Below are 27,910 nucleotides of genomic sequence, written 5' to 3'. Positions count from 1 at the left end.
CGCTCAGTCCTCTTATAATTTTCCTCTCCTGATAATAGTTCAGGTACTGCCTGGTTTTTATTGTCCAGGTTGTAATACAGCTCATTGGGTGCCCCTTGGAAAAAACAAAAGGTATTAAGTGTCGCCCTGATTCTTGAGTTTTCTTAAGCCTTCTGAATTTACATTCTATTGGGAAACTTTCTTACACAGTTTCTGTAAATAATGTATTGTTTTGCATTCCTCCATGGAGGTGGAGAGACTTGATGTACTAGTGCTTTGTCCAATGTCTTCGGAGAGGTGGCCCGTTCACTCTCCAATCCACTGTTACCTTTGGAGAAGTATAAAAGTTGGAGTCAGAAAATAAACGCGCTCTTTTTTGCTTTGCAAGGTAGCAATTGGCTCGCGTTTGCTTTCTCGTGTCCTATAGCGACAATTAAGTTTTTAATGCAAATGAAATTTTTACAGTTCAAGACTTTAAACCCATGCAGGACTGTAGGTGTTAGGATAGGAAACCATTTGGTGGCTGAAGGGAAGAGGAGAATTACCCTAGCAGATCTGTCAGGGGTTTCTAATCCTCACCTGTTTCCCAGTCAGTGGAAGTATAGTGGTATGGAAAAGATGGCATCTCACTGTTCTTCTGTTTGCTACAAGTCCTTTTTCTGGAAGAATGTGGCCTTCAGTGCAAAACAGGTAGTGAGACAATCTGTTTAATTGCAGTGATTGGCCATTTGATTTTCATTTCATTCATAAGCTAAAATCCTTTGTCTTTTTTGTAAATAAAAAGGCATTACTTGCAGGCTGCACTCCCACCAGTATTTTTGATCTGTTTTCTTATGATAGAATCTAAAATTAATGCATCTATGTCTAAATATGTTCATGAGTGTGTAAGAACTCATGTCAGACTGTTTAAAGTGAGTTTTAATGTTTAAGTAGAATGGAAAGACTTTAAAGCAAATTATTTGGCTCAAAGCTCCATTTATATGGTGTATGTTTCAAGCTAATAATCAGGGCTTACCGTGGGTCAGCATGTCATATCCCAGTGGTGTCTAGTGAGATGGAGGGTTATCTTCTATGTCAGCTAGATAACCCTGTGAACAATTTGGAGCAGTGGAGATAATGGGACTGAATTCTGAAATGAGGTGGAACTCTGAGATGGGGCAGAATTCAGAACAGGAGCTGGAAATATCAGGAAATACAGGGCTGCGTGTGAGCACCATGCAGCTGCTCATGAAGGCAATCTCCTTTTGGCATCAGTAGTCACTTGTGTTTGACAATAGTCCTTGATAACCTGCAATTAAAATGTGGGAGAATGGCAAATCAGGTACAGATTCCTAGGAAAAAGAAAAGTGAAGTTAAAAAACACACTTCCTTCCTACTGGCCCTAATTTTACTTGTTTAATTTTATTTTTTTTTTCCTGATACAGACATTACATAATAATCTAATAAGTGTTTTTGCCATGTTTTGGACAGCTTTTCTCCAAGCTGTGTTGTCCACAATTATTGTAGCTTTTAAAAAAAAAAATTATACTTTATTCTCCTTTTTTTCTTCACAAAATATGACTTTTATGTACTTGGAGGAAATTGTAGGTCATCTTTGTGGCAATAAACACAGTTTAATCCTTCAAGTTGTTTTTTTTTTTTTTTGCTGCACCTTTTACTGATTTTAATTTTATATAGAAGGGTAAGACCAAATCTGTTTCACATTTATGAACAGAGTAGTTATGTTCTGGTTTCATACATCTCAGATGATGCAGCAAGCTTTCTATTTGTGCATTTAACGCCAACTATTGATACTGCAGCTGAAGTAATTCATTTTTCATACAAAACATGTAACTTACAGGTTATACACTACTCGAGTTTCAGGTTTGTTACCACCTTTAGAGCTAGCACAGTACATCCTGCTGAATTCCACTGTCATTTTGGGAACTGGACTACTGCATGTCTCTGTTTGCTGCATGCATTGGGGCAGATTTGGGAGCACTGGCACTGAAGGCATTTTTCCCGCTGTCTCCTGTATCACTCACCTTGTGTTTGCCGTTCATGTTTAGCCCCAGCCAAGTGAATGATGCAGCACTGAGGAGCAGATTCCTTCTGTTCCATTTCTCCCCATGCTGGATAACCTCAGCTTATCAGAGCAGAAGCTTGGTGACTCCTGTAGCCTTTGGTCAGCCAGCAGAGGCCACTCACAGCTTGCGGCTGAAGCCGGGCGGTGACTTGGAGCTGGGGGTTTTGTTGTGTGCTTGGGGTTTGAATCCACACCCAGCCAGCTCAGGCTGCCATCAGCTGCCATTGTACCACTGGTACCTGCAAAGGGCTCTGCTAGGAGGGATTCTGCTCAGATACAGAAATACATTAAATATTGATGTTTTTCTAATAAGTCCCACGGCAGGAGGAATAAAAATCACCTTCTGTACTTCAAGCAGACTCAAAGCACATGCTTTGATGACATGCTTTGTTGCTGGTACAATCTTTACTGTCATTATATTATATTATTTTAACAAAGTAAGGAAGTACTGTTGCAAATCCCTTTTGCAAGAAGGGAATGGAGGATCTTGTTTAAATGTTTTTCCTGTTTTTCCCAAATGGAGCCAGCATCTCCCAGATCAAGACTAGGAGCCGAACTGCTGCTCTGCTACTTCCTCCTCCCTATATTACTATGTGGGTAACTTACTTATTGATGATAATTTTCAAGCTAAAGCATTATTTCAGCATTTTAGATTATTCTTAACTAATAAGGGTACAGTACCAACACTACTGAAATCAAAATCCTGTTGATTTAGTGAAGAATTCACCTAACAATAAGTTTTGCATCTAAACAGACAGCTAGAATATCACCCTAAAGATTATTTATATTTATATATATATATATATATATATATATATATGCAGCATATTATTGCAGCATTTAATTAGTGTTTTCATTTCCCAAATAAGGTGAATCTGGTTTAATTAAATTTAAATTTGTTAAATACTAGCTACTTACAGAATACTGAAGCAATAAACTTTTGGCCATTGTTTTATTTCACAGCTACCCTGAATATTTCCCCTTTCCTGATATAAAATATTGAAATGGGGGTGCTGTCTGATGTGTCTTTGCAGTCATGAGAATCTTACATTTGCCTTTTACAAGGAGTAGATTTAAATCAAATATAAAAACTATGAATTTCTTCAATCTAAATCAAGTTTAGATTTTCTTCTTGAGACTTTTAAGTCAGTCCATTTTTTGCAGTGCGGTGAGCTGTTACTGGAGGCATAGTGCCACACAGTACTATTTCATACTAAATATTAGGAATCACAGAAGAAACTCTTCTAGTGTTTTCCTTGCAGATGGGAGACTTAAAATTCTCAGTTTACCTGATGTTTTCCTCATAGACCAGTTTTTTCTGTTACCTTATATATTTGTATTATTTCCTCTAATAGCTCCTCCAGTGTTACTGTACTACACACCTAAAGACAGCAGGAATGCACTAATATATATTATTACAGTGCATCATTAAACTTACTCTGCCTATTCTATAGTATGTAAAAACTGGTCCCTTTGACAAAGATTTAGGACAAAACATGGTGTGTGATATTGTCTGTTAATGCTGCAATTTAAAACAAACAGAAAATGTTATACCCCAGGCCAGTCTATTTTCAAAAAAAGTGTTTTTTTTTGTTTTAAACTTACATTTATTTATCTTGAAATTGAGGTTTTGTCTTAAAAATAGTAGAGAAAAACTGTGAAATATCAGAAGTTTACAAAGAGATTAGCTTCTTTGCTTTTATACGTGGGATTGAAATTTTCCATTTCTCTCTGAAGTAGCTACGTTCAATAGTAGAATTTTCTTCTTTTGGTGTCTGATATTCTCATGGTATTACTCTTCCATCTGTTAATCACTCAGTTGAAAGCTGTATATCAAGAGATAGTTGGATCAGTTGTGTGCAAAGAAATGCAGAGAAAACTCTTAACAGTGTGTGAAATCACTGGAGAGATTGGGGAGCTGGGACACATTCTGTCACACCAAGAAACTTAATAATTCTTATTTTCTCTCTTTTTTTAAATGCCTTAAGAGAAAACAGTAAAACTTGTACAGGAAGGTTCCTGTGTTGCTTTAGGATTAGAATCCATGTCTTTAAACCTATTTTTCTTTTTCTTTTTTTTTTTCTTTCCCTATCACTTGCCTGTATTTTGCAAGCAGAATGACAATGATCCATTGGTTTTTGCAACACTGTGTTATTAAGAGGTTAATTTTAAAGAAATATGACTAGAGTAGTGAGAAACTGGTACAGAACTGTTCTGCCACTGAGCCATGTCTTCATGGAGACTTTGTAGAGTTTGACTGAGCATCACTAAAAGGTAATCTGTGCATTGAAGAGATGCTGTTCTGGAATGGTCAGTTTGGGCCCTTCAGCAAGAGTGTGCTTTCAGAGGGAATAACAGTGTAATGGTAATGTCAAGCAAGGATTATAGCAATGTTCCAGTAATGTATACTGTGAAAGCTGTTTTTGTTTTCATCGTTTTTTATATTGCTCCAAGTCAAATGTGCATCTATTTTTTTTTAAAGGTGTATTTTAAATCCAGAACTTTGTTCAGTGCATGTGCTTTCCAGGGTTCCTAGTGAAGAAGGGGTATGAAAGGAGTAATGCTGAATAGGTGCTGAAAATAATAAGGTATTGCTTTTAATCAGTGCAATAAAATGTGGAGAATAGATTTTTCCTTATTTCTTCCCTTGATGTAGTTTGAAATAATTTCCTATAAATTGACAATTTCAGATCTGTGAATTATGAATTTGACATCGTCATGCTGTAATTTCCTGCAAAATCCTGTTCTCCGGGATATGATTTTAGTTGCATTTAATTTTGGAAAACAACTTCTTTGCAGAAAATCCTGCTGAGAAAATTGGATTTGCCATGGAACTTTTTAAGCTGTAGTTGATCATAGCAGTTAATTTATAGAGCAGAAAAAGGAACCTGTTCTTTCATTTAGGAAAGCAGCTAGCTTATTTGTGTAACTAGTTTCCAGCAAAATTTTACTGAAATTTAACAATTCTGTAACAATTAAGCTAAGCTTTCAAGTCAAATACTTTCATAATTATTTATGTGGCTTTTTAAAGCACATCATGGATTCATTTAGATTAGAAAGGACCTGTAAGAAAGATCGAGGCCAGCCATAAACCCATCACTGCCAAGTCCACCAAATCATAGCAAGGAAATAACATCCTGTAAAAAATGAGCTCAGTAGTCTCTTTTCATTGCATGTGCTATGGAGTGCTTGGTATAAAATCTAATTCAAGAGGCAAAAATATCACTTTCAGTGTTTAAAAATTACATAATCTGTAAGAAACTTACTTTTTCAGTAATGGAAAATATATCTGAGGAACAATTATGAATAGGAAATAATCTGTGATTTTTCAAAAGTATTATGCCTAAGATCAACATAAATTACAAACAGGGGAGATATTTGCTCACTTGATTGTGTGATAGCTTGGGAAAAAATAAGCGATAAGAAGTATGGATGAGTATGCATATCAGGATTGTTTATATTATTTAAAATATTAAGAAAATGTTGAGTCTTGAAGACAACCAGACTTGGGAGTTTTGTAGCATAAGTGTCTTTAAAAAATAATTCATAATTTTTCATGGACTATTCAGTAATTGAACATCAAAATATACTTCAAATGAGAAGTAAGCAGAATTGTTAAGTAACAGTGTAGCATAGTTTTTGGTTTGCATTATAGTGTTGTGGGTTTTTCTTGGCACATGGTAGTACCTTTTCTTTAAACGACAGCACATGTAAATTAAAATAGCAGTCTCATATTTAATTGGAAGGTGCATAAATTGATCTACTAAATTGATTATTTTTTTGATTTCTCCAGTCTTGGACACCCCTTAGACTGTTCATATAAAGTAAGTGGTGATGTTCAAGCACCCTGTGACTGAGCTGTGGGCACTTTGCTCCTTGTCCCTCAGTGGTGTGAGCTACTCAGAAGGGGGGATGATATCACAGGATCCAGTGCTGGTGCAGCCTCCCCTCCAGTGCTGGGCACAGTTCGGGGCTCCACAGTGGAAGAAGGATGTGAAGGTCCTCGAATGTGTCCAGAGAGAACAAGGCTGTTGACAGCACTGGAAGGCATATCCTGTGAGCTGTGGCTGAGGGCTCCAGGCTTGCTGGATTGGAGAAAAGGAGACTGAGGGGTGACCTCTTACAGCTCCCGGAGGAGGGGAAATAGTGATGGCCTGATCTCATATCCGTGGCACCCAGTGATCCAATGTGTGGGAATGGTGCAGAGCTGTGCCAGGAGAGGCTCTGACTGGACATCAAGAAGCATTTCTTTACCAAGTATGTGTTCAAAAACTGAAATAGGATTCTGAGAGATGTGTTTTTGGACAAACCCCTTAACATACTCTAACTTGGTCAGGCAATTGGTCAAGATAATCACTGTAGGTTCCTTCCAGCTGAAATGCTCTATTCTCTATTATTGGCAATTTAAAATGACAGTTGAGGTGCTCAGTATTATTTTTGCAGAGTGAAATCCCAGGTGCACTGCCCAATCACCAAAGGGAACAGAAGGCACACAGGTGCAGTGCATGAACATGAGGGGTATAAAAGTTTGGGCTAAAGAATAAGAAGGGCACATGTTTAAAGCTTTCTGAAGTGGTATGGTGCTCTGGACCTGGAACTCCGTATGGGATGAAGCTTTCTGAAATTGTATGAGGAGACTCTGTGTATTGTGGCCATCTCAACTGCAACATATGCTGCAACAAAATCCCCTTTCTTGTTCTTCTTCTGTTTAATCCCACCATGTTTCCATATGTCACTTCTGAAGTTTGTCACATGTAGTATTTTGCAGGGGGAATTCAGGTTGGATATTAGGAAAAATTTCCTCACTGATCGTGATTAAGAATTAAAACATGCTGCCCAGGAAAATGATGGAATTGCTGTCCCAGGAGGTCTTCAAAGAATGACCAATGTGTCACTTTTTGATGTGACTTAGTAGGTATGGTGGTACTCATTTGAAGGTTAGACTTCATGATCCTGGGGGCCTATTCCAGCTGTCATTTTGGGCAGCAGTATATGGTGTTGTGTATTCTGAGGCAAAACCCCTTAGTGTTGAATACTTTTCCATTTTTCTGTGTCTATTATTTCAGGTCATAATTTCTCAGGCAAAGCAATCTTAGCAAATCAGGAGTACTTTGTCTCCGAGTTGGAGTACCTGTGTCTCAGGGATTCTATGAACAGAATGCAGCCATCACCTTGTCATCTTATTCAAGCAGTGGGGAAAGGACTTGTAGTCAGAAGAGACTAAAAGTTTCAAAAATGACCCTAAACTTTACAATAATCTTCAATATTAACAACGATGAGGTAGCAGATAAAGGTGGGCAATGAGGTTTCGTTTAGCTTTTTATACCCTAAGTAAGTTTTGCAAACAGGAATTAATTTGCATTAATATATATGGACTCTTAGAGTAATTAGCAACGAGTTTTATGCAAAGGTCTGTATGTGTGTACCTTGTGAGTTTAGTTTTATAAACATTCTGTGGCTGTGTGGTAGCTGAAGCCATCTGGGGTGTGCAGGAGAAACCTGAACACTGTACTTGGTGATCAGTTATAACTGTATTCCAAGTAAGTTCATATTCTCATATAAATTGGTGGAAAAACCTTCTTCTGTGGTTTCTGTATTATTTTAAAACTGGCAATTTATCAAGTGAATTTTCTTGAAATTTCCATGCTTATTAAATTTCAGATTATGTATTTTGAGTAAGCTGGAAACTTAAACTTGTTTCCATAAGTATGGCTGCAGGTAAACAACCAATTTTAGTCCAGAAAATAGCTTTTGCTTCTGTCAACATGTTGTTTATTTTCTCCCTGAGATAAAAAGTTCGGTTTTCTGATATTTGTACCAAGATAAAGTCTGTAAACAAGATTAATATAGTGTGGAAAAGGTTGTCAGCAGCCCTGGCAAAGGAAATAAGTTGCCTGTACACAGAACATACTGTAAACTGAATAAAAGTGTCAGGTCCACCATGAGATAATGTGATCATGAACCTCTAACAAAGCATGACATAGGCACAGTCCGCTTTTCTTATAGCCACAGTGTAGAAAATGGATTACTATATTCCAGGGATACCCACTGGAATAGCATGAAAACCTCATTTTGAGATTAATGCAGGATATAACTCTCAAGAGCTGAGCTGCATGCTTACCTGTAGTTTTAAAGTAACTGTTTAGTTACTAATCTTAAAATTTTAAAATTAGATATTAAAATACTGGCTTATATTTCCAGGTCTTTGTGAATGGCCATTTCTCAGTTTTACTATTAGATGAACTATGGCATTGAAACAGTAGCATTTGGTCAGTGTTTTATTATCATCCTGTGACTGTGTAAGGCCTTGATCAGTCTAGTAAAACAGTAAATTCCAAATGGGAATAAAGTAGTAGTTGCTTTAGCTGTAGGTTCTCCCATGTTGCCGAGTTGATTTCCTCTACTATGATTTGTATGTTTGCATAGATTTTTCAGAGGTAAGATGTTTACCAATGGTTTTTTATCCCCATCAGCCAGAAAAGTGACAGCACTTTATTGTTTCTCAATTCAGCCCAGAGTGACATCATTGTTCAAGTCAAAGAAGCAGATTTTGGTTAAATACTTTAACCATGTGGAGCTCTCAGATTATTCAGTGAGCATCTTTGAAAGTCTTCCAGACTTGGAGCTCTGACTGCCCTGCCTTTTCTCCATTACAACACCAGATTAATAGGAAGGTTTTACTTTAGGAGTTGAGCTCATTGTTCTTCTAATAATGAGTGGGCTGCTTCTATCCATGAATCTTCAACTTACGTACTTTTGGCAAGCCTGAGCCATATAAATGTATTACCATTGAGTTTTTGTGGTCTCCTGTCAAAACTGCAAGAACATTGACTTCATTCCCTCCTCTGATTATTTCCTGACTATAAAATTATCTACAAGGAACGGGAAGTTTGCTCCTTCATTCTTTCCATCAGGAATAGTTTGCCTGCTGCTCTAGTTCCTTGAGCCATGTGTATTATGAGTTGTATCTTATTCTTCTGCTTTTACCTATCTACATATGCACATGAATTAAGCATTTTGCAAAAATAAAAGCAAAGCTGTTTGAATCCTCTCTTGAGCAATATCAGAATGCCATCACCTGTAAAAGTCTGCACATGCTCTTGTGCACTCTGAAGATCATTTTTCAGTTGAAGAGATCACATATTTTAGGTTACAGTATGTATAAAGCACTAGACAAAGACTACAGTACAGTTTGGTAAAAAATATTTTACCTTTGCTTTCTATCCCATGTCAACTTGAATTTTCAAATGCTTTGTGTTGGGAGGGCTATCTTTTAATAAATGTATTGCTGTATGAGCCATAAATAAGGAAAGTATATTGCCTATGATTTTCAAAACATCTAACTTTCCTTTTTCTGGATATAAGTACTTAATGGACTTTACAGAAAAGTAACTTAGGTGTAAATATCTGTCTGACATCCAATCAGCATTGCTCATAAAGGATTTTCCTTAATGTCATATAGCACTTTCTGTACTCAAACCTTACTGAAAAATTGCAGATATTGCTAATTGCATTTACTGTATATACTATACTGTCTCTATTTTGTATTTAATGTTTGTCATGTATTTTCTTAATAAGCAATTATTTTGTGCATATGCTGCCCCATTATTCAAAGACTTCTTTTTTCCTTCATGTTTCCATTAGATAACTCCAGGACCAGGTGGTAGCAGGAAAACAGTTCACTTGTCCCAGGATTCTCTTCACCATGAGTGAGTATCAGTGACAGGAGTTATAACTTTTTTGTTATTATTAGCTTTACAATGGTACCTCTGCCCCAAAGCTACATTTTATAACTGCACAAGCATCTCTTGTGAGGACAGTCTCAGCTCAGTTACATGATGGTCTTTATTTAATGAGAGTACTTACAATCCTTTTTATTTAATTTTTATGCTTCTTAGGGAAACATGAAATTCAGTGCTTCATAAATGTGTTTTTATTAACTTTCTAAGTATCCTTTCCTAAAACATAAACTTGTTTAAGGCTGGATAGCAAAAATGGGATGTATGAAAATACGTAAGCATAATATCTTCTAGTCTTTCATGTGAGGTATCATGTGAGGAAGAAGTTTATAATAGTTTTCACAAAAAGATATTGAATTCGCTGTTTAAACACCTGTAAATAGGGAGTGTAATTCACTTTGTTTTGTTACTTTAGTGTGTCATTACTGTAAACTCTTATTCTCTTCAGCTGACAACACTTAACAGCATTATTTATTGGTTACATCTTTTTGAATACTTTGAAAATTATATTTTCCTTTAATTTTCAAATCAAAACTCTAAAACACAGACATACATGATGAGGAAATAGTATATTTGGAGATACATTTATGTGTTCTGGTGCTACTGGATACATCATCCACAGTTTAAAAATTGTCATAGCAGACAACAGCTCTTCAGTACCAACTGTTTTGCACCACTAATCTGCCTGTTTCATCTCATACCTTGATAATGTGTGTGTAAATTCAATAGGTTTTGATTTCATAAGTTATTTCTACCATAAGTTATTATTACTAAGTAGTAATTCAACTGGGCTTTACTTTATGGGCTTTACTTTTGCTTATTTTAAAAGAAACAAGCAAACAAATAATACTGTAATTAAGGGAATGGGCAAAACGTTAAACATGTGTGATGTATCACTTTCCCATTAAAAAAGATCTTATTCTGTTTGAAGGGTTTTAAATATCTGAGATGCATTCCAATTACTGCAATGTACTTTTTCACTAGAAAAATGCTTTAACTGATCTTTTAGTCTGTAATCAACTGGTTTGCCACAATCCACAAGCGTTTATGGGGAGGATACCCAGTTTGTTGCTCCTCCTTGAGCATTTGCTGTTCACACTGGTCAGAGACAAGACAATCATCTCTGTAGAATTTAAATCTAACCCATTATATTTCTGATTTTCATCAGCCCCTGCATGACTGTGACCTTATTTGTTGAATCACTTGCAAATATGATGTTTTTACTTCCCATCCACTACCAGCATCAAAGTTGTGTGTGCATAAAATCTCCCAGTTTTCACCAGAATTTGAACTATTGGATGCAGTTGATGAATGTTTTCTGTCCAAAATATATAGATGTCTGCCTTGTCTCAAGGCATACTTTTGACTTTATTGCTGCCATTCTTTTTCATTTCCAGTTCCTTTTCCTTAATCACCTTAAAAGCAGAAAAAGCAGTATGGATGTTTTGGTGACAGCTGGTCTTTTATGCAAGAATGAGAGGGTTGACTGCTCACTATCAAACTCTGAAAAGCTGAGTGACAAAAAGCCACCAAAATTTTAGATTTGTGACTTAAAAATAAAAGAGATTGAAACCAGACAATTCCGTGGAATTGGAATCTTTTCAGTGTACTAATTAAAGTAAAAATTTAAGTGTCATTATATGGCTGCTTGGGGCATAAATAGGACTAAATTATATTGAATGGAGCTGCTTCAGAAGAAGCATGGCTAGGTTAAGCTGTAACCTTTGCTTACACTTCTAGAAGAACATGCAAGCATAATAGCAGATAGCAGGATCCTCTTCTTTTGTGCAATATTGCTATGGGTAGAATTATTTTATCCTTTGACCAAAACCTATTGCTTGCTTACACAAATAGTATGTAGATACTACATGTAAGTTGAGATCCCTGTTGTTGTAGGGTTTGGGGTTTTTTCTGTCATCTTTTCATTTTGCAAGTGTGCAGGTTTATATGATGCTTGCTACAGCTCCATTCAAATGGTAATTCAGTTCTCTGTGACTACAGTGTGTATGTGAACCAGTCTTATCATGCTTTTACTGCCGTTCAGGGTGAAGAGGCAAATTGTGACATCCCTGTGTGTCAAAATCTTACTCCAAATTTCCATTTCTGTGAAATAAGGCTGCCAAGAGTCACAATTTTGCAGGTGTATGGAGATATGAGGCCACTGGGTTTTCAGACTTGGCATTTCACTTTAGATTCAAACTCAGATCTAAGTTTGTGAAATAATACATTTACAGCTAGCAGGTAGTCCAAACTACTTTAAAGTCTTTTTTGCTATAATCATTAATAAATACCACTTCAGTACTAAATATGGAATTACTCTTAATTTATGGCATGTGCATTGTAGTATATTAAAATACCATCATTTACATGTTATTTTAGCTTGTTTGACAAAATATAATTACCTACAAAGCCAGCAGCTACTCACTCAGAAGTGAAATCTATTCTTTCAGAACTGTTACAAACTTAGAGAGTTCAATAAAAATAGCCCATTAAAATAAACCATTGCCAAAGGCTGTATTTTCCTGGCAGGCAATAAAATACCCAAAAGCACGCACGGACTGGTCATATGACAGCATGTGCTTTGTTAGTTATATTGTTAAACCTGTCTTTTCCTTTTCTCCCACAGTCACTGGTTTAGCCCTGGGGCTAGGAAGGAACATAGCCAGGTAAGAACTGCTTTGATCAAGAACTTTAACTACCTCTACTCTAGAGGTAGTGGGCTAATATTTTAAGAAATTGTAAACAAAGGAGGTATAATTTCATATCTTCTTGTAAGCAAACATACAGCAGTGTATTTCCAAAATTCTCTTAATTAAAACTCGTTGATTAGTCACTTAATTTCACTTAAGTATTCTTGAGGTTTTAACGTTCAAATGAAAATTCTGATATTTTTTTTTTTTTTAAATAACTTTGTCAATTGCGGTATCTCCAAAAGTTACCTTTTTCAAAATGCAAGAAATACAGAACAAATTACACAAGTGGAGAGGCTTCTACAGGAAGATCTTTTTCTGCATTTCATTGGTTACAATGACTACAGCAGTAAAAAAGGAGCTGTTAAATCTCCATCATGGTGCAGATATTGGTGAAAATACCTTACTAGTTTGTCTGCTGAGCCCCTGCAGTGCAGTCCCTGGGAGAGCCAAGCCTAGAGATGTAGTTGCAGGAATGTGAAGCCATATTTAATATTTGATTAATAGCATAAAACTTAGGTCTTTTGTCTTCAGAGCTAGAGGAATACCTGTCTTTATGAATGGTAGAATGGTCTAAACAGAACTTACTGTCCAAGATTATAAAATGTGAAAATAAATCTCGTTTCATTTCGTAAATGATTAGTTAATTTCATCTATTCAGTAAAAGTAGCTGAATATATCATCAATGCATTGAAATTTTACACGAATGTTCCATTTCTTTAAGTTGGAAAAAATCTGTATAACAGTTGATTTCCTTAGATCTGTGACAGTTTGCTGGTACTTTTGCAAATTTAAATAGATTTGAAACTTCAAAAGGAAATAAAATCTGAAGAGTCCTTCTTGGAAGGTTCACTTTAGGATGATCCATCATGAATACTTGTAGCTCCAGTAAGTCATAGTTTAAATCTTTCCTGTTCTCTTTCTTTTGAACTCCAGGGCAAGCAGTGCTGCTTACCTAAAACTGTGAGAGTAGATAAAGCATAGTAGTTTTAGCTGTAAATTGTGAGATTCCAGCATGTTACAATAGACTGACTAACACTTAACCTCAAAGTAGACAGCTTTATATAATGCATATTTAACGGTCATTATTTTTAAATAATTTTCCTAGTGGAAAAAACACCTAAAAGAGAATTAGATTATTATGAGTTTGAGTAATTTTTAATATTTTTTTTTTAAATCTTGCTCATCTCATGTAACAGGGTTAATTGAAGTTGTGCTGTTTACTTCCTTAAAAGATTCTAAAGCTGAAAAATAAGGAAATTTCCGCAATGAGAAGTACCTTAATGCACATCATACATGCCAGCACTGATATTTTAGCCTAGAAGATGAGAAAGGTCTGCTTAGCTGGTATAGAATGAAATAATCAGATTTTCTCAGATAATAATAAATTTTAGTAATTTCATATTTTACGCATGCTTGTATTATGAACACTAAGAGCTGTGTTTTCCGATTTATTGGAAGTTAAATGAATTTGTAACTTACAGGTTAATAAGGAATTGTGAACTAAAGCTGATGTCACAAAATATAGATGTTACTGGTGCATAAGGAATTTGAGCTTTTTTATAAGACAAGAAGAAAAGAATTGTTGTAAATGGTGGTGTAATGTAATTTTGACAATCAATGAAATTCTCACTCAATTTATTTATGATATAAACTATTTCACTGCATCTGAGAACTGGATAGTTGAAATGGGCAAGAAGTGTTCCTTGTACAAGAGGGAAGCTGTAGAAAGTTGGGAAGAATTGTTTGGTTTTTCAGACTGGTGATGTTTGGAGCTCATTGACAACATTAGGGTGTGGTTGGCCAAGTCTTGAAGTTGCTCAACTTCCACGGGATTTTGAAGTGTCTTTGCTGTGAATATTAGGTCACTTTATCTCTGCTTTGTTTCTCAACAATCTTTCATTCTATTTTTTCTTCAATATATGAGACATTTCAAACAACATTTGTGGAGGTTTTAGACTGTCCAGTTTTAATTCCTTTAGTATAGTATCCCGATGGTCGTTTTTTACTTATGATTGTTTTTTACTTAGTGCACCTTGACTCATCTAATGTCATTATGCTAGAAAAAGACTTTTGAGTGTTGGGGATAATCTGAATGAAAAGTCTTACTTGTCTAAAAATAAAAATAAATGACAGCTTGTTTCAGAAGCTGAGTTGTCATTTCAGTTAAATAAATCCTTCACTACTCCTACTTCCTCACTATTACAGGAAGCTTTAATACTGTGCTTTGTTTATTCTGCAGCTTGCAAATTACTAAAGCTCCTGGGGCTTAGAAGAATTTATAACTGTTTCATAACTGCTTAGACACAAGTGCTAACTTGATTTGTTTTTTGTAATTTAAGTGTCTTCCAACACTTCTAATTATACAGCTTCAAAAATTTAAATTGAAATTGTGAAAAGTATAAAATTTTAAACATAAGTTCATTATTAAATTGTGAATTGCATAACTTTCTATTATTCTTTGAAAATGCTTTAATTCTTACATTTTCTTTTTTTTATGCATTTTAAATTATTGGATGTATATATTTACATATTAACTATTATTGTAAAAATTTTTAAATATTCATCTCAAAAGCCATGGGTGAAAGCTATTGACAGTGTACTCAAGAGAGAAAATAACTGCATTGTCCAGATAGAAATTCTAAAAAGCAAATAAAGGCATTGTTTGTGAGACTCTCTTGAGCGGTTTTTTTTTTTTAACAGCTTCAACTCTTGCGAGACAACCGCTCAGAGAGGGGACACAAGAAGAACAGCTCAGTAAAAACAGCCAGCAGGTAAGTTAATGTGGTATTTGCCTTTAGTACAGTTTAGGAATTTATTGATTCCTTAAATCTTTATGTAGAATTTAGACTGTTCTATTTCCAAAGGTCTTCTGGGGTTTTTTGTGACTTACTTTTAGGAATTTTTTGCATGGCATAATCTTTGCCTTATATATGAGTATTAGACCTTTTTTGTTGACTATGCAACTGCACTTAACAAACTTAATCTCTTTAGAACATCAGAATTAAATGAATGCCAAACTAAGGTTTGTGCTTCTGGCATGTAAGTTAAGCGCTGGAAGCATATAAAATTATATTATGCATATCTGAAATCAAGATATCTCAAATACTATAACACTAAAATTGTTCTTATATTTTGACAATAAACATTTCATTGTGAAGACTTAATAAAAGCAAATCTAATTCTATTCTCCATCTTATTTCCTTCCCCTCAAAAGACAAAAAATTCAAGACTGAACTTACTGGTCTAGGAGTCTGTTTCTACAGGGGTTTTCTTATGTACAAGTCACCTGCTGAATCTTCTACCAAATAATTATTTTAATTCAAGTTTTTTTTTCAAATGAGAAGCTACAGAAATGTTTCTCTTGCTATGCACAATGCCTTAAAGAATTTTTATATTTTCCTGTAAAGATGGCAGTGTGCTGTCAAATCACTTTCTTCAAAAAGTTGTAATAAATTTATATCAGCATGTAATTCTGTGGTATCACTTGAGATAATTTTCTGTCAGGCAGTGGACTTTAAGTATGTACGTTGTCACCCAGACCAAATTTTTTAATATTTTTAGGTACTTACCTTGCTGATTACCTGGAAAAGGAGACCAATTTTTTTTTTTTTATGTGCTTATTAAATAAGAATCTATTTCATTGTGTACTAGTTCTGGTTACATGCTCTCAAACATAGGTTACAGAAGTGTGAGTCATTAATCTATAGAAATGTTGATTATCTTTATCTATCAAACCTTTTATATTAAAATTCTGAAAATTTCTGCATAAACTTTCTGGCAAGTTTGCTTGTTAAATTATATTTTCACTCTGAATTTTAGAATTACTTAAGTTTAGGTAGAATTTTCACCATAAATGCACTCTTATTATCAGACTGCTCACACAAAACTCAGAGTTTAAAGTGGATATAAAGCGAGCAGTAAGAAACAGATTATATTCAGACTCATTTTAGGATCTTTTTTTATGTTGTAACAAATTAAAACAGAATTTGAAGAATTCCGAATCCTAACTTATGTGTTTGTTATTCTGACCAGTGAAGTTCTTGGGAGCTGATGTTTACCTGCACAAGCAGTTAGAATAGAGATTTGTATAATGGATTTGGAAACTTGAAGTGATCTTCACCATCTCTTCATATCCAGTCAGCAGTATCTTAGCAGACTCTTATCCCAATAAATATGTGGCAAGATTGTGTAGAAGTAATAGGTGGCAAATTCAAGACTGAAGATTAGCATTTTCTGAAAAATATCTGTATTGTTCAAGTAGAGCTTACATAAAAAACTAATATTGCAATGTACATAAAGCCACAGTCCAGATTCATCCAAATGAGTCAGGTTATTATAAAACCACCATTCTCTCTGTCTGCCATAGAAAATTGAAGTGACTTTAAAAAAAAATATTTCAAGCTACAAAAATCTTGTTTTTAATAAGCTGTCTGCTGTCTTAAAACCTCAAAGCCTGCAGTCTTGTTTACAAGATATATAATAAAAATATATGGACACCTCAAGCTAATTAAGATGAGTAATCCCCTTAAAAAGATGCATATGAAAAGCAGTGGCTGTGACCTTATATTGCCTTATTCTTTGTTGCTAAATGCAGTGAGAGAACAGCAGCAGTGAACAAGTTTTGGACATTCTGTAAAATTATTCTACTTATCCAGAATACAGTCTAATCTGCTTTTTTTGCAAGACTGAATTTCTCTGGGTGTTTTTTGTATAGTTTTCAGGTACCTGTATTTCTTCTTTCTTTGCCATTCTGGAAGAGCTTGTTTCTGGTTTTCGTATGTGTATTGAGATATGTACATATACACATTTTTCTATGCTTGCCTTGACTTTTCATACCCTTTTGGATGACTGAACGCAGTTTTTGTCTCAGCATGTAGACACTATTTAAATACCCTTATTACATTAGATCAGTGACTTGTGGAATAATTTACTCTGTAAATACATCAGAAAAATGTGGAGCTCTAAGTGTGGCACTGGTCTGCAGCTGTCTCATTGTGGTGGAATCATACTGTCTGGGATGAGCTTTACTGTACTGGCTTTAATGTCTTAGGTTTCTTCTGTCAACATGAATGATAATTGTCTAATCCTGTACAAACTAACATGAACTTTTGCTGGTGGGAAGATAATGAGATTGTAGAGAACTGTTGATATGGCTGCTGATGGACCAGATGTTAAGGAGGGATACAGTCCTGCACCACAAAACTTAGAACCAGGATAGGTTATATTACACTGATACAATTCAATATATCTACTTATGCTACCTGTAGAGGTAGGATTTAATCTGTGAATACCTAGTTTTCCCATTCATTATTTAAATTATTAACAGTACTAAGAAATACTCTTTTAAAAGCTGCATTTCCTTCTCCTGTAGAGCCTTGAAAAAGTTCTCTGTTTACATTATTTCTCTTGCATTAGAATGGGAACAGTCTCCTCCCCAAATCAGCCACTCTGCTTAAAGGTGGTAGATAATTCTTCCAGCTGCTATTTTTCACCCCCTATTCTTTTGCCAGTAAAGAAGGGGTTTTTTTTCTGATTTTTTTAATAAGCTTTGGGCAGAACCAGCCTGGTTAGCTCAACTCACCTATTTAAATTAAATTGGCTGGTTTTGCGCAAACCATATTAAGGCCTGCTCACATGATTTCTTCCTCCAGCAGAGCTGTGGAGATGATAATCTCCAGCAGATGTGTGATAACAAATAGCTCGGGATAGTAATGTCTTCATCTGGCACAGTTGTTAGCAGACCAAATGTCTGTCTGTAGCCCGAGGCAGTGGGCAAACAATTGCACAGGACTGAGTTGCAGGGAGTTAACAAGTCCCTGCCTGGCAGCTGAACTGCCAGAGTGGCCATGGGCTCTTTGCCTGCTTCCCTCATGAGGTAAAATACATTTTCTTAAGTCACTTCCTTAAAATTTTACAAAAAACCAAATTACCTAAAGGAGATTCTCCATACCTAAGAAATTCCTTTCATCAGCACTGGGGACAGTGTTGAAGGGTGTTTTCCTGAACTGCTGTAACATGATTTTGGTGGACCTCCATCACACAACTATCTCCCTGTCTTTAAATACACAATGTACTTTTCCTCACAAAACGCTTATGAAGAGGTGAAGTACCATTGTCCTCATTTGACAGAATAACCAGAATACTTAACCAACTTAATATTTTGCCTTTGGTCAAACAGTCAATCCCACAACTAGGTAATTAATGCTGTAATCTGGAAGCAAGAGAATTGCAGGTTGGGAAAACTATGGATTCTGAACAAGTTTTTCTTGTGTAATTATTTCCTTTACATAGAGATCTTGTGTCATATTTTTGTAGCGTGCTCCTGTTAAGTACCATGAGTTATTTGATCTACATATTTTTTTTTTCTTACTGTATTGTAACTATAATTTGATACATTCCCAAATTGAGAAACTGAAAGGAAAATAGCACCCAAATTCTTACCACTTAGTAATTTTTTGGGGTTGAATCTTGATAATTCTGTATTGGCTTTCCATATGCCAGTGTTTCCCCCAGAGACCTCTTAAAGAGGGAGAAAAAAAAATCTGCTTTTAGTTTCTATGCAGTTCAGTGTGGCTTGAAAGAAGGCTATCATGCTCATGAAAGGTTTCAAGGTAGAGTAGAATTTTACATGTCAGGTTTCACCTACCTGACTGAGGCTGCTTTAAGGATTTAATCAATGTGTGCCCGTCCTCCAGTGATCACCTGAGCTGGCCAGAAGTCTTTGAAGTCTTCTCCTGCCATGGTGAACAACACAGCCTGAAATTCCCCATGTTTTTTGCAACTCTCACTTCCCCTTCTTTCCCTAATTGTTCTCAGTCCAGTTTAAATTTGTGCCTTGTGCTGATACAAGAAGATGACTCATGTGATTTCACTTCTTATAAGTGTGTCCTCTGTGAATTAGTATTTAAAGAAAGCTTGTAAGAGAAAAAATGACACCAAACCTGAGGAAAGCTTTTCAAAAGTGTGTCATTGTTTTGGTTAAAATTGCAGCTTGCTGTCTTTCCTGGTTTTAAAGGATAAACCCTCTTTGTGCATTTGTACAGCACTTGTTCTTCTCCATCTAATGATACAGAACATGGTACTTTTTTACACAGATGTGACAAATAACATTACAGCTGCTCTTTATTTGATCTTCTAAAGAGACAAAGATGTGCAAGGATTCTGCCTGTTCCCTCTTTCCCATCGTGTCATCTGTTGTTTGGGAAAGAGTCCTAATTTGCAACAGATACAAAACTATTTGTCGAGGTGCAGGTTTGCCAAAAATAAATGAAACCATTAATTACTACGTTTTTTGAGCAGCTGTTAATGGATTGGGATAAGAAAACTGTACATTAGACTACTGGTTAATTACAAGAACTGTAATTGTTTAATGTGGCTTTTGCGGAATGAAATTACAATACCAGAGGAGGTAAATTCAGCCAGTTTTTGGAAATTATACATGAAGATGTGCATATACTTACACTGCAGAAAAGCAAAGGAATATATAGCTGTTTTATTAGGTGATTTGCTTCTGCCATCACATGAATATTATGCCATCATATTCTCAACAAAAATACTTTAAAATAAAGTCATATTTAAACATGCCTTTTAATTCAAGTGTAAAATTATTAAAGGTAGTAAGTTAATGTCTTATAACCCCAGAGCTAATAATGCAGGAGATTCAGATACAACATTAAAATCCAAATGTGTTTACATCATTAGAAATTAACAACTAAGCAGTTTTATCTCCTCTTTGGAGTGCCATGAAGCAGTAACTGTGCTGTTATGATTGCTGCTTAATAATATTTGCAGTTCCAGATTAAATTATGTGAATGTTTGAGGACACATACATTGCTTCCCTCCCTTGCTGTCACCCTCAGGGACAACATTATTCTATCAGTTTGGTATTTTTCTTCCCTGGAAAGGATAAAAGATGGTGCTGTTTTGGGAGAGGGCAATTCCTGATTGAGTTTTCTCTACTGTGGCCTTATTTTTAAGGTGCTGAAAAGATTTTCACTTGGGAGAGGAGGACAGGCGATGACAGTTTAATTGTTGTTTCAAAATGTGACTAGTGTGTGATGCTTTAATTTTATGGAAATCTTTGAGCCTCAGTAGTGGTTCATGGATAGACTTAAAGGATCTATTGATATGATGCTGCTTTAGTCATCTAATGTCTTGAAAGTATCACCTTTTAACTCCTGTAATAATGAGAACTTTTGTAAAAACAGAAGAATTTTTGAATTTGTGCTTTGTTTTGCAAATACATTTTTCCATGTGCTGTGAGCAGATTTTTTTTTCATCCTTAACATAAAACTACAAGCTGAATTTTGTTGTTCTTGCACTAGAATATAATATAATCTATAATAAGGTACATAAACAAGCTGCTAAATGGTACTGAAAATTTGTCATTTAAAATGGAGTTCCAGGTATACGAGTATGTTAACTAACAAGAAGTTGTTTTCCTGATTTTAAAAGCATTTAAAATAAAAAGAAAAATCAGATAACTTCTAGAAATTATGTACCTCTGGATCCCCCTGATGTACTATCTGGATTGAATTTTTCACCTGAATGAACTGATAGCAAATCTCTCACTTTGAAGTAACCAAATTTTAGCACATGGTGTGCTTGTTTCAGCTGCATTAGATGCTGTATCTTGCTCTCTTGTTGCACAGGTTTCTGCTCCACAGCTCAAACTTTTTGTCTCATCTTACCTGTTAAAATATTAGTGGCATAAGGCTAAAGTTAATTTATGCTTCAGAGGTCTGAAGACCCTTCCTGCTGTGTAAGGTCTGAGGAGGAATTGTGCACAGGGGCTTGCACTGGCATTCCACAAACTGTTTAACCTTAGCAGCTCTGCAGTGAAGGAGGTTGTTCTGCACTCTGGTTTTCCACCACTCATTTGTCCCATCATCTCCCCCACCACAAGAAATTTGGTTTTGTCTCTCTGCATTTCTCCACAAAGGCACGTGGAAGCTGGATATTTTAAGGATGAAGATTAATAGCTTGAAGGAGGCTAGTACATGTAGGAAGAGTTTCCCTCTTTCTGGTTTTATTGCAAATTAAATTCTGCAATTTTTACATCAGGTTCCTACTAATCTCAAAAGGATCCCTGAATATCGTATATGTAAATCAGCATCCACTGGTGCACGTTAACTAAAATTCTGAGGCATAAGTACACTGACTATATTACTGTAATCCAGAACTTTAAAATGTGTTTTTATAAATATTTCTGAAAAAAATACATTTGTTCCATACTTAGCTTATTTAGTAAATTTCATTCTTGGTAAACAAATGTGTATCCAGAAATATCTGGAAGAAATAGTAGCTGAGTACATTATCAAGTCCTTCCATTAAAGTATCTGTTCAGATTGTGTTTACTGCTCAAGTCATAAAGATATTTTCTAAATCACTTCAGAACTAGACTGATGCTCATATCTCTCAAATAGCAAGAATGTTGTTGCAAAGAATATTTGCTTTAGAATTTGTGAAACAATATTGTCCTCTAACCGGCTGACATTCTATTACTGTGACCTATTTTCAAAGTACATATCACCATTGCACAAATATGAGCATTATTGTTATCATGTATTTTTTCACACAAAACAATAATGGACCTTCTCATCAAAAAACTATTTAGAAATACTTTAAATTAATATGAAATTTGTATTCTGAGCTCGTGTAAATATTAATTTCCTGTATTGAAACTGTGAAATCATGTCATTTTTTGAAGAAAACTGAAAGTTTTTGCTATCTAATTCTTGATAGAAGTGTATTTTTTGGGTTTGTTCCCTCAGTGTTCCTTGGTGACTTGTTTGTATACCAAGATATTGGTTTGGATTTGCCTTTGTGTAATTCATATACTTTTGATCAATTCCAACTCATGCCCAATTATATTACACTAAATTAACATAATTCAACAGATGTTGATATTTAAATGTTTTCTGGCATTCACATCTTGGACAGCTGTCTTAGAGCTTGGGGAAAAGGCAAACATTTAGAGTTAAATGCTGAACATATGCTTAAATTACTAATTAGAACCAAGAAAAAACAATGCATTATCCTTTCTGAGGGCAGTAGGCCTCTACTACTGAACTATTTTTTTTTAGGGTCTCTATTCACAAATAAAGTGCTTAAGTGACTTGAGTATGGGTGCCAAATCATATGTAGTGATGCAGGTTTTTATTTTCCATCCTGTGCACTAAAATTATGCCAGTGTGGAGTTAAATGTGTTGATTTGTAGTGTTCAGATAAATTTTGGAAAACTACTGTGTCTGAATGACAAAAGTGCTGCTAAAGATAACAGCAAGGAGTGTGTTAGGATACAGTATTTATTAAGTGATGAGGTAATCTCATGGGCCAGGGAAAGATTGTATTCTAGTCATAATAGGATTGCACCAGGTCCTTCAATAATACAGGTGTGTCGCCCTTATGCTTGAAGTTATATTGTGAACAGATTGGCATTGTATGAAAGGAGTTTGATAGAGTTGCATGGGCTTATCACATCTTTTTAAGGTGTAATAAAAGGGAAATAAAGTGCATAGCTCTTCTGGTTAATGTAATGGTTTTCACACTTGCAGAAGTAGGTGAAGCAATCTATTATATAGATGATGTCATTCTCTAGACAGGTTTGGAAAAAAAGCTTTACTGTTTGTAAAGGATGAGGAGGAATCAGACACAGAACTGATTTCACCTGAATGTTGTCTGAGAAAAGTGACAAGAAAGCCAAAGAGCAAAAGAAGACAGATGGACAAGGAACCATCCCTCTCTAACTGTTCGTGGGACACAAGCATTACTGCACATGCCACACCTCTCTAAGTGTTCAAGTGGACACCAGGGGCTGCATTCATGTTTTGACAAGCTGTGCACCACAAAGGAAAGAGCATATCTTTCCTTATAAATTTCCTTAGCCATTGTTTTTCATATATTTTTCTTGAAAAACAAATGTGTATTGCATATTTCAGTGTAATATTAAGAAATCATCATGCATTTTTTCTGTGGTTATATTGATACACATGCCAGAGGCAAAGATTCACTATACCTAGATAATACATAATAGTCTTCCCAAATTTACATAGCCCTGCTTGCATATTGTGTGTATTTGGAGTGATACAATTTAAGTTAATCCATACTTCTGGAGACTCAGTCAAAGGGAAATGTAGAATTTTATGTTTGTCTTAATTTAATTAGGTATTAGTGTTATGAGATGTTTCAAAGGACATATATAATAGTGTTTTAATGGTTTACCTCTAAACTGAGCTTAAACTGTTCCATTGACTCTGGTGCTCTTGAAGCCATTGTCTGCCACTTGTGGTAATTTAGGAATGATCAGTAAGAGTTAAAGTTCTTCCAGACTCCCTTATTTAAGCAGCACTAATGGATGTGTTCCACTGGCCACCAGATACAGCAATGACTGCATTTTAAGCCATGTAAAAACAAGACAGGCTGTGCTACAGATCCATTGTGTAAGGAGAATCATTTATGTGATACTTTTGTGTAAAAGGTACTTAAATAAGGGGGAGGTTTGCTCAGGGTATTTTTGGATTTTTATGAAGTTGAGCTGTTCCACGCATTCCATTTTTTTAATCATTTTATTAGCTTCTTTCTCTGGGTTTCACAATTGTGTTCTGTTTTCTCCATCCTTAACTGCTGCTGTGAACATTGCTTCACACTCTCCCTGCTCCATTTCAGTTTTTAAGAAATTGTCAGGTAATTTCAAGCTTAAAGCGAGTTAAGTTGTCCCTACTGCATTCTCTCGTGGTATCCATGTGAATATCTATTTTTGTCCATATTTTAAGACTGAAAACTGAGAGTTTCAGTTAGATTTCCCATTCAAAATAATTCACTCAAATTCCTTCTGAAATACAAACCAGTTAACTTTTTCCTTTTTGTGATGTCTTGTGAAAAAAGTTTACTGAAAAACTTTCATCAAGCCTCTCCATTAGCTGTAGCATCCAGTGGTGCTAAACTTGCAGAGTTCTACAGCCATCTGCAGGAATGCACTGATACTGTGGCAGAACGGGGTGTCACTGTTTACTGAGTGTTTCTTCCTCAGGTGAGAGATGTTAATAGCATTATAATGGATAGGCATGTATTGATCTTTACCAATTCATCTGATTATGGAATAGAAATCAGTCTTCTTGAAAATGTTATTACATCATAATAATGTGCTGTATCAGATTTTCCAAGTTATTGTACAGAAATTGGATAAATGCTGTTAAACAAAAATTGCTGCTGCACACCTGCTTTCATTAGTAAATTTTGTTTCATTTTTTTACACCTGGGATGATAGTGAGTACAGAAGCAGGTAATAAATCAGAGAACTAGAACACATGTTCAGGAGTATCTGCTGTCCTATGGCCATTTTATTGTGTTGTTCTTCTCAGTGACTGGTGTACTTTTAACTCTGATAGTGGCAAGGGTGAAAACTACCAGTGAAAGAGTGAAGAACCCTGTTGTATCCTCAGTTCTCAGTAGGTTTATTGCACTTAAAGCAGCTTAGCTGTAGGCTTCCCCCCAGAACAAGATGTTTATTTGGAGAATGTAATCACATGGTCCATGGATTGCAAAGGTCAGCGTAGATAAAAATCTGACATGGCCTATCACAAATGTCTTGGAGAGGTGAATGTGTGTAACTGCTGAAAAGGCATTTGTCAAAAATATTTGCCTGTGGAGCTGTGGAAATTGTGGAAAAAGGGATTGTGTTGTGTAGGCACAGATATGTTTGGGGATCTTAAAGAGACAATTCTAGACATGTTACCATGGTAAGGGCAATTACCTTAATTACCTTAAGAAAAAGCAATTATAAAGAGACTGCCGCTATTTAAGGAGGAAATAGCAAAATTTCCATCAGAGGGAATGTTTCACAAAAATGCATAAATGCTTGTGAATTGCTTTGCATGTCACTGCTTCTATAAAAGTATCAGATCTGTGGGGTTCATTTATGGGATTTTATAGCTAAACTTTGTGGGGTTTATTTATTTTTTGAATAGCTTTTTTTGCTTAATTTTGTTATTTGCTGCCTTCCCCGTCTATCTTCATTTTTGAGACTGTTATTTACCATGTAGAAAGGAGAATTTAAACACTGTGCGCAAGATAAAAAATGAATAAAATTTGACAGCAGCTTTTCCAGTATTTTACTTAATAGGTTGAGGCATGCAACAACAACAACAACAAAATTCTTGGCGTGCTGGAGTAAGTTCACACCAGCCTGGCTTTTGCAGCCCTCTTATTTCCCTCTGCCACAACTTTGCCGCTGCTGTGACACTTGCAGGCCCGCTCGGCCGTGGTGCAGCTGATGCCCTGTCCATGCTCATATTTTTCCTATTGACAGTGAGTGTTCTTGCCAAACGCCAGGGACCATAGTCACATCTGTTTGTCTCCCAAGCTTGTCTGGGGCTGCTTGGGAACACTTTTTATCCAGAGGGCAGCTTTAACTAGGCCTAATACTCTGAAAAGCCTCTGTTTGTAAATGCATGCAATGAAGCGACAAGTTCCTGTTGTCTTTCCTTAAAAATTATTCCTTTTGACACTGCTTGCTCCAGTCCCTGTCACCAGCATGTCAAAAGCCAGGTTTTCAGGCAAGGTGGTCTTAACAAGTTTTATTTTTTTCCCTAATAAAATGCCTAGCTTCCCTACAGAGCACTATTTATAAATGATAGCTGGAAGCAAGCTAGGGGTAAGTAAAAGAAGGCAGGCAAATAGCTTTCTTCCTTTCTGTAATCCATGCTCTTCTGATTTAATGCTAAGAAACATAATGCTGAACCTAGCCTGATTGAGGGTCAGAGTTCTCCCTACTTTTTAATACCCCCATTACAGGATTTCAAAATGTACTGTGCAGCTTCACAACTCTGCTTCTTTTTGTCTAACCTGCCAGCTCCAGAGCAGTAATAGTTCTTGTCTGAGCCTCTCTAAATAAATAAATTAATAAATAAATATGAGCTTTTTGTTTTGCAGTGATTTACACTGGCAGAACATATCAAATGTTAAGCTCTGGTGAAGGCAAATGCAGCTTTACAATCGCAAGTTGGCTGAACATTTGATGGTAGTGGCCATCAAACTGGGTTTGACAAAGCTTAGCTGGTGCTCCAGCATATTGTTATTTATTTGTGGTGTAGGGAATTTTTGACACCAACAAAGAAATACCCACGCTCACCTTGGCTGGTGATGGGGTTGTTGTGATCGGCAAAGGCAAATGATTCATTTATGCTGAAGGAACAAGGCTGCCTTTCAGACGTTCATTGATTTTAAATTAAACAGTAACTGCTGTGTACTACATGAAGGGTGACAACAATAACAAAGTAGTCCTTACTTAGTGTTATTTGTTGCAACTCCATTCCCTGTGCCTGGAGGTAAAGTGGGGAGACCCCAGTACCATAATCTTACAGATCAATAATCTAGATATCTCAATGTAGTGTAACAGATAATCAATTCTGGTAAAATAACTCAAATGCTGCTCACTGTTACTGCTGTGGCTCACGTCTTCAGGTTTAATTGCCTGACTTTATTAATTTTTATCTTTCATCCTACTTGTATTCCTGCAGACTTTCTCCCATTTTCATTCAGAAAACAAGAGCTTCACATTGTAGAACATATAATTTACAACTGTCACACAACTTATTCTGCATGTTTGATACCACTGTTAAATACTGATCCATTGGTGATCAAACATCTCAAATATATTTTCTCTAGTTACTGTTGCCCCATATTGTATTTAAATATCCATTTTCTTTATCATACAATTAGTTATGAAAGGACTACACTTCTTGATTTCTTTCTAAATTCAGAACTGAAAATTATCTAAACTAAGTAGTTTACTAGTTCAACCATGTTGAGTTTCTGGATATTAAAATAGGATAAAATTTCATTTTGGAATTGCAAGGAAAATGTGTCTTAAAACAAAGAGAAAAAAGTGTTGAAATAAGGGTTCACTAGGTGAAGCTAGTATGCACTTCTCTGTGAAACATAAGTTTCTTGGAATGTTTTTTTATTTAAATATTAGCACTGTGCTACTTGTTAATCTGCTGTATCTTCTTAGAAGAAATATGCAGAGGATTGTACATTGTCATCTTACTCATCAAGCCATGTTGTCATTCCTTTACATTATTGAGCAGATCTGAGGTCTCTCAACAGTATATGACCATTTGTTATTCATTTAGAAGTAGCCCAGCTTTAAAATGTTTATAAATGCCATAAAGGGTAAGTCATATATCCACACTGAAACCAGATCCCGTGTGTGACAGAGTGTTACTATGCTACAGTGGACTGTCAGAGGCAATTTTCAGCTTTTAACTTTATCAAAATTCACTACGCTTAGGTGGTAAGAAACACGGTTCTCAGTAACATTTATAGATACATGTTAAAATTTAGCAGTTCAGAAATTACTGCATTCCCCCCCCCGCCTTTTTTTCTGTTTCTTAAAAAAAAAGTCAGCTACATATATTCAATTCTGCAGGCAT

The 27,910-nt window shown here is 35.6% G+C and overlaps 1 protein-coding gene across 1 annotated transcript in view; it reads left to right on the top strand.

Moving 5' to 3' along the window:
• GPATCH2 (G-patch domain containing 2) overlaps positions 1–27,910 on the top strand; it is a 119,043-nt gene that overhangs the window by 74,699 nt on the left and 16,434 nt on the right. The window contains exons 6-8 of the mRNA XM_002191087.7: positions 9,689–9,753; positions 12,410–12,449; positions 15,177–15,247. Of these exons, the coding sequence (XP_002191123.4) occupies positions 9,689–9,753; positions 12,410–12,449; positions 15,177–15,247 (176 nt within the window). The remainder of the gene's footprint in view (positions 1–9,688; positions 9,754–12,409; positions 12,450–15,176; positions 15,248–27,910) is intronic.

This window comes from Taeniopygia guttata, chromosome 3, assembly GCF_048771995.1.
Source record: "Taeniopygia guttata chromosome 3, bTaeGut7.mat, whole genome shotgun sequence".
NCBI classification, from domain to species: domain Eukaryota; kingdom Metazoa; phylum Chordata; class Aves; order Passeriformes; family Estrildidae; genus Taeniopygia; species Taeniopygia guttata.
Note: the sequence above shows the minus strand (reverse complement) of the source record. Positions and strands in the feature narration are given on the sequence as shown.